Source organism: Mustelus asterias, chromosome 30, assembly GCF_964213995.1.
Source record: "Mustelus asterias chromosome 30, sMusAst1.hap1.1, whole genome shotgun sequence".
NCBI lineage: Eukaryota > Metazoa > Chordata > Chondrichthyes > Carcharhiniformes > Triakidae > Mustelus > Mustelus asterias.
Window position 1 is genome coordinate 10249932 of NC_135830.1, and position 8000 is coordinate 10257931.

The 8000-nt window shown below is 46.2% G+C and overlaps 1 protein-coding gene across 1 annotated transcript in view; it reads right to left on the minus strand.

The window, feature by feature from the left end:
• The window catches only part of LOC144481003 (uncharacterized), a 44831-nt gene extending 37251 nt beyond the window's left edge, over positions 1 to 7580 (minus strand). The window contains exons 1-2 of the mRNA XM_078200631.1: positions 6975 to 7580; positions 5588 to 5589 (exon numbers count right to left, since the gene is read on the minus strand). Of these exons, the coding sequence (XP_078056757.1) occupies positions 5588 to 5589; positions 6975 to 7580 (608 nt within the window). The remainder of the gene's footprint in view (positions 1 to 5587; positions 5590 to 6974) is intronic.
• Between the last annotated feature and the right edge of the window lie 420 nt (positions 7581 to 8000).

The following is an 8000-nucleotide window of genomic DNA, read 5'->3' on the forward strand; positions in this document are numbered from 1 at the left end:
TCCGCAGTAATTTGCTTTGATTCCAAATAAACTTATTGGACTTCAACCTGGTGTTGTGAGACTTCTTACTGTGCAAACTCCACACAGTCACCTATCCAGGGCTGGAATCGAACCCTGGCGCTATGAGGCAGCAGTGCTAATCACTGTGTCACAGTGAAGGCAGTCTGCTGCCACTTTCAGGAGATAACAATGGGCTGGATGTTGCTCAGAATGTGGAGCACTGCAGCAAAGTACAGAGAGACAGAGACAGAGCAGCAAACTGGACTGAGAAATGGAGTCTGCAGACTGGAACTGGCAGCATGAGGAGAGGTTATTTAGTCTAACACTCACAGCAATCTACAACCCACCCCCATTACCGAGACAGTGAGACCGAGATTACAAACACTCACCAACACAGCTCCACTGAAACGTCCCAGGAAAAAAGAGTGAATCTGTGGCAGTTCTTGTCCTGAAATAGCCCCAGGACTGTCACTCAAACCCCCAACCCCGCCCAATTCACAGCTCAGCCTCTCAGCTTGCAGCTTCCTGCACCTTGAGCCAACCCTGCCCAGGTGTGGGAGGGTCTGTGGAACCACAGAGTGGGGGGAGGGGTGACCTCCTGCTGTGTCCCAAATAGTTTCTCCTTCCCCTCCCCCTTGGCGCTCTCAATGTGGATGTGTTGAGGTACATTGCAGAGCCTCACTGAGCTGCGCCTGTCCCTTATCCTGGGTCACCCCCTCTCCCTGGGTTCAGTGTATGTGAACTCGCTGCTTCTTTCCCTGATGAACCTTCAGTTAAACACAAACAGAAAGTGCTGGAAAACCTCAGCGGGTCTGACAGCATCTGTGATCATCCAGACTCGAAACATTAACTCTATTCTCTCTCCACAGATGCTGTGAGCCCTGTTGAGATTTCCAGCATTTTCTGTTTCTGTTTCACATTCCAGCACCCGCAGTATTTTTGCTTTTATCTTCATTTAAACAAGCATTCTTTGATGGCCTTTACCCCATTGCTCCTTTCCAGAGCTTCCCACCTTCTGCTATTGTCCCTGACTCCCACATTAACCCTGTCATTCCTTCCCTTTACCCCACTCACTCTGTCTGAAGTCAGGCTCAGAGTTTTCCCGCCATCTCCCCCTCCCCCAGCCTCCACATCCCAACACCCGGAATCTCTAACCCAGCGGTTCCAGTTTGTCTGGTTTGAGTTCAGATTTGCCGCAGCACCGACAGGATTTCACTTCAAACCAGCCGGAACTGACTGCTCACAAATCCCAAAATGTTTCTCCAGCAGCCCGGGCTTGTTAATGTTGTTTAAAGTCAGCGCCCAAATGCAGTTACTCTCCTCAGTTTAAAAAACTTCTCCGTTTAATCTAAGATATTATTCGCGCCAGACACAAATATAAAACAGTGAACATTATCCCCCCACCCTGACCCGAGCTGGACTGTCCCGAGGAAGAGACTTCTGTTCCGGGTGTGACAATTCTTACACATTCTCTGTGACATAAAACAGAAAACGCTGGAAATACTCATGAATGAAAGCAAATTGTTGCTTTTGTCAAAAGGGTCACCTGGACTCGAAACGGCAGCTCTTTTCTCTATTTACCGATGCTGCCAGACCTGCTGAGATTTTCCAGCATTTTCTCTTTTGGCTGGAAACACTCAACAAGTCAGGAAACCTCTGTGGAGAGAGAAACAGACTGAATGTGACCTGTCATCGAACTGGGAAATATATTTCCCGCAACTGAAAGAGGTATCTTACAACCTTCGGAACAAAACTGAGTTCAACAATTTTACACCACAATCTCTGCCCCCTTCGCGTTCTGTGTTTCGTTGTTGCTTTCTTCACCTTTTGTTTTATTTACTTCGTATTCAGACTGCTGCTATGCACACCTCATCCAGAACATCTTTTGTGACTTTACTTGTCCCATTACCACTCGCTTTGGTATTGAGCCGTGAATCATTTTGTCAGTTTGCAGACCTTCCATTTTGTTCTTCCCCATCTCCCTCTCTCCCTCCTTCACAGGCCTGGCTTTCTCTGTGTGGCACTGGAGAGCGAATTAGACTTGAGATGTTTGAGACAGAGAGATTGAAATGTTTTTTTCTCTCAGAGGGTCTTTGGTTTCTCTTCCCCAGAGAGCAGTGAAGACAGAGTCATTGAATGTTTTCAAGACTGATTAAGTGGATAAAAGCAAATTACTGCGGATGCTGGAATCTGAAACCAAAAGAGAAAATGCTGGAAAATATCAGCAGGTCTGGCAGCATCTGTAACGAGAGAAAAGAGCGGACGTTTCGAGAACAGACGACCCTTTGTCAAAGCTAAAAGGCATAGAAAGTGGGAGATATTTACACTGCAGGGTGAGGGAATGAAAAATGAGTCACAGCTACAGAAACTCGGGTAAAGAGCTGCTAATGGCTGTCCATCGAGAGAATAAAGGGTGTGAATGGCCAACGGCAGGGAAACTAAAATCAGCTGTGACAGATGAAGATGTGGGGGGAGGGGGAGAGGGAATGGGTGGGAGAGAGGTAAAATGGGAAAAGGGGAAAGGGAAATAAAAGGGGGAGAAAAGGTATGGAAAGGATGGATGGATTCTTGATTGACAAGAGAGTCTAAGGGTTTTTTGGGGGGGGGGCGGGTGTTGGGGGTAGACAGGAAAGTGGAGTTGTGGTCACAATCAGATCAGCCAGGATCTTATCAAATGCTGGAGTAGAGGGGCCACTGCTGCTCCGGATTCATGTGGGTGTTTGACTGTATGTTTCACTCTGTTTCTGTCTCCACAGAAGCTGCCGGGTCTGTTCACTATTTGGGGCTTTGACTATTTTTATTTCAGATTTGAAACATCTGCAGGATATTCTGTCCATGCAAACCCAACACATCTTTCATTGTTTAATGCAGAGCAGTGCGTGTGCACGGTGCTCCCTGTCAACAGGAGAGAATGTTGTGAATTCCTATCCTGGATTGACAGGGATGGATTGTGTAAATTAATTTTGTCTGGGTTAGAAGGGAAGGATTTACACACGCAAAGTTCAAAACCCTGTTTCTGATTTCAATATTGAATATATGTGTCGCTGGTAAGGTCGCTGCATTTCAAACAGAGCTTCAGAGTGTTTTGAAGTGTTTTCTTTAAAAGTCCCCTTCACTCCTGTGCTACTCAGGAGAAGATTTCACATTCACATTCTCCAGGATAGAGGGGCAAGAGAACGGGCGGCACAGTGGCACAGTGTTCAGCACCACTGCCTCACAGCATCAGGGAAATCATAGAAGCCCTACAGTACAGAAAGAGGCCATTTGGCCCATCGAGTCTGCACCAACCACAATCCCACCCCACCCCTACCCCCTTATCCCTACATATTTACCCGCTGATCCCTCTAACCTACACATCTCAGGACACTAAGGGGCAATTTTAGCATGGCCAATCAACCTAACCCGCACATTTTTGGACTGTGGGAGGAAACCGGAACACCCGGAGGAAACCCACACAGACACGAGGAGAATGTGCAAACTCCACACACAGGGGTCCCAGGTTTAATTCTGGCCTCGGGTCACTGTCTGTGTGGAGTTTGCACATTCTCCCCGTGTCTGCGTGGGTTTCCTCCAGGTGCCCTGGTTTCCTCCCACAGTCCAAAGATGTGTGGGCTAGGCTGATTGGCTATGCTAAATTGCCCTTTAGTGTCAGGGGGATTAGCAGGGTAAATATGTGGGGTTATGGGAATAGGGCCTGGGTGGGATTGTGGTCGGTACACACTCGATGGGTCAAATGGCCTCCTTCTGCACTGTCGGGATTCTATGATTCAGACCAATTGCAGGTGTGGCTTTCTTCCCACCTCACTCTCACAGACTCCAGTGAAGACAGTGTGGAAAGGCTTTGGGACAAGATCAGATCTGTGATGCAGTGAACACCCACTCAGCTCATCGGGTTTGAATTGCTCAGGCCGTCACACTGGCTCAACAAGAATGACAAAGAAGTGAGCAAAATCAGAAAGTGTCTCTGGATTGAATGGAGTAGTATTCCTCCTATTGAACCATTCACACTGATGTCTCACTGCCTGCACCTGTACCAGCTCTCTAACCTGACACATAGTCATATTAAATGGATAAGTGGGCACAGCCTTTAGGTGTTGGTCTGTTAACTACAAGGGAACCATTTTCTTTCATTGATTCATGGACATGGGCAGCGCTGGCTGGCCAGCAGTTATCGCCCATCCTCAGCTGCCCTTGAGAAGGTGGTGGTGAGCTGCCTTCTTGAAACCCTGCAGTCCATGTGCTGTGGCTTCACCCACAATGCCGTTAGGGAGGGGATTCCAGGATTATGACCCGGTGACTGTGAAGGAATGGTGATACATTTCCAATTCAGGATGGTGAATGGCTTGGAGGGAACTTGCAGGTGGTGGTATTCCCATGTATCTTCTGCCCTTCTGATGAAGGGGCATCTAGACTCAAAGCATTGGCTCCATTCTCTCCCCACAGATGCTGTCCGACCTGCTGAGATTTTCCACCATATTCTGTTTTTGTTTCACATTCCTGCATCGACAGTATTTTGCTTTTATCTTCTGTCCTTGTCCTTTTAGATGGAAGTGGTCGTGGCTTTGGAAGGTGCTGCCTCAGGAGCCTTGGTGAATTGCTGCAGTGCATCTTCCTTTAGCAATATACTATATAATCTCTCTGGCTTGTTCCACCAACCAAGATCCATACATTATACATTCAGTTGATTCACTTAATACAATTTTACTTTCTTTAATAATTTGATTGATCATTTGTACGTGAGACTTTAGGGCCTGACCATATGTTGTAAATGTATGGTTAAGATCTGATCTTCAGAGTGGCTAAGTTAATGGTATTAACAACCCTGGTGTTAAAAGCTGTTGCAGCATCATTCATTATACCCCGTTACTGTCTGACATTTTGGATATCATTCTCCTTCCTAATGTGGTTTTGGATAACATCCAGATGAAGATGCTGAGGGGGATTGAGCTTCCATCTTAACGTCCTCCTGATACAATAGCCATGGTACAGGTGCACTTTTCACTTCTTTTTCATCATTGTCCCAGGTCCGCAGCATATTCTTCACCACGTACGTAACAGTCCTGATCCTTCTCAGCTTCTTCCGTTATCTGGGACTCTGAACTTCACTGAGTTATGAACGTAGCAGTCCTGATCCTTCTCAGCTTCTTCCGTTATCTGGGACTCTGAGCTTCACTGAGTTATGAGAAAACCATTTGACTTTTTAGAAAAAACGTTTATTATTTTATTTGTGCCACAAATAGGCTTATATTAACACTGCAGTGAAGTTGCTGTGAAAATCCCCTAGTTGCCACACTCCGTGCCTGTTCAGGTACACTGGGGGAGAATTTAGCATGGCCAATTCACCTAACCAGTACGTCTTTCGGACTGTGGGAGGAAACTGGAGCATCCGCAGGAAACCCATGCAGACACGGGGTGAACGTGCAAACTCCACATAGATAGTACCCAAGCCAGGAATTGAACCCGGGTCCCTGGCGCTGTGAGGCAGCAATGCTAACCACTGTGCCCCACCGTGCCGCCCGTTTGCATATTCAATACAACTGACCTTATCCACTGTAGTGTATGGTCCCTTATACAGAGGTCCAAACACATCTCCCTTTGCACAATTTCTTACCCTCACTTGGTCTCCAATATGACACTCCTGTGGTTGGATGGGGCTAATAGGAACCTACTCCAGATACTCATGAGAACCAGTGGAAGTTCTTCATTCCACTTTGTGCTGTTCCATCCAGTTATTTTCTGAGAACGAGCTTCATGTGCGGTTCATTCTTTCTACAATTCCCAGCAATTGGTGTGAGCGACTTGCCATCTCCCTCCTTTCAATTTTCCAATTAAACAAAAGCACGGAGGAACAAACTGTTCCCTGGAGCATTCCACATTGCAATGACTCAGCCAGAATCAACTTCCCAACCCATCAGCAACCTCTTTCCACACAGAATAAATTGTTGTTCCCTTTGAAATTTGCTATTCTTGTATCTGTCCTGTTAAATGAAAAAGCTTCTACAGCATGTCTTATTTTACAGCAATCCTCTGCACTTACAAAGTTTTGAAGAAGCATTTAAGAAGCATCGTAAAGAAGGAGAAAGAGGTAGAGAGGCTTATGGAGGGATTTCCAGAGCTTACAGGTGATGACGCTGAAAGCACTGCTACCATTGGTAGGCCAGAATTGTAAATGATCTGATGTTTGAGAGTTGTGGGGCTGGAGAAGATTACAAAGATAGGGAAGGGCGAGGCCATACAGTGATTGAAAATAAGGATAGAAATTTTAAAACAAGGGTGCTGCTTAACCAGGGACTGATGCAGGAGTGATGTGTTTGTTATTTTGGGGGGAGTGGGGGGAGATGACAACAGATTTAAAGGAAAGAGGGACAATATCCGAAGAAAGATGCGAACCATTAACAATGTAAGCTCACATGGGGATGTTGTGTAGTCAGCAGTTCAGCGAGAATACGATAGAAGGTGCAGGAAGTGGGTCTTGAGGGCAGAGGTCATGAGGGGAGGTAGGAGAATCTGGAGAAAGATACAGATGCAGGACTCAGATAAGGGGTATTTTAGCTCAGTGGGTTAGTGCATGGGATGGACACGGCAGAGGCAACTGTCACTAAGATTGAAATCTTCCAATCAAAGAAGATCCATGAGTTCCTCTCACTTGGAGGTGAGGATGGAGCAGATAGAAAGACGGAGAATCCTTCAGAAGGAATTAACTTGCGTCTGATATTCAAGCGACTCACATTGTTTAACACAAAGCCAGTTTATTTGACTTTTAGCCAGAAGATTAGCACTTGTATAACTGGACTGGAGGTTAGTAACATCAGCAAAAACAGACCCCAAATGAACACAGTTCAATCCTGGGTGTGATTAACAATATCCAATCATTGCAATTACTTGTGACCTCGCTGGTGTTTCAACATATGGGATGAATGAGCAAATTTCTTCTTACAGACAGTGCAAGTGAATGGTTTCTCCCCAGAGTGAACCCGTTCGTGTAACCGAAGATGGGATGGCTGAGTGAATTTCTTCCCACACTGGAAGCAGGTGTACGGTCTCTCCCCAGTGTGAGTGCGCTGGTGGAGAGAGAGTTGATACGAATGCTTGAACCCAGCCTCACAGTGAGAGCACCTGAACAGTCTTTCATCAGAGTGAATGAGCTGATGGCTCATCAGTTCCCTCGAACTTTTAAAGCATTTCCCGCATTCTGCGCATTTGAAAGGTCTTTCGTCCGTATGAACCTGCTTGTGTCTCAGCAGGATAGATGAACTAGTAAATCCCTTCTCACACACTGAGCAAGTGAATGGTCTCTCCCTCGTGTGAACGCGCTGGTGTTGGTGCAGATGCGCATTGCGATTAAATCCCTTCCCACACTCGGAGCAGTTAAACAGCTTTTCCCCGATGTGACAGCGTCTATGCATTTCCAGCTCAGATGGGAAATTAAATTCCTTCCCACAGACCCCACATTTACACAACTTCTTTCCAGTGTGACTGCGTTTGTGTTTCGACAGGCCAGATGATCGACTGTAGCCTTGTCCACACACAACACACATAAACGGTTTCTCTCCACTGTGAACACTGCTTTTTTCATCCATGTTCAAAGTAAAATGATAGTCGGGTTACGATAAATTGGGTAATTCTGTCAGATTCTGCTGTGGGTTTGAATGTCCCGGCTGCAAATCCTTCTCTTCAAATATTCTGAGAGATTTAAAACAGAAAAAAAGAGAGAGTGAGAAAACCCACAGGATCACAAAGGCAGTTTGTAAAATTGAACGGAATGGATCTGCTGGTTTATGGAACCAACGTGAACATAGAACATAGATAGAACATAGAACATTACAGCGCAGAACAGGCCCTTTGGCCCACGATGTTGCACCGACCAGTTAAAAAAAAAAAAACTGTGACCCTCCAACCTAAACCAATTTCTTTTCGTCCATGAACCTATCTACGGATCTCTTAAACGCCCCCAAACTAGGCGCATTTACTACTGATGCTGGCAGGGCATTCCAATCCCT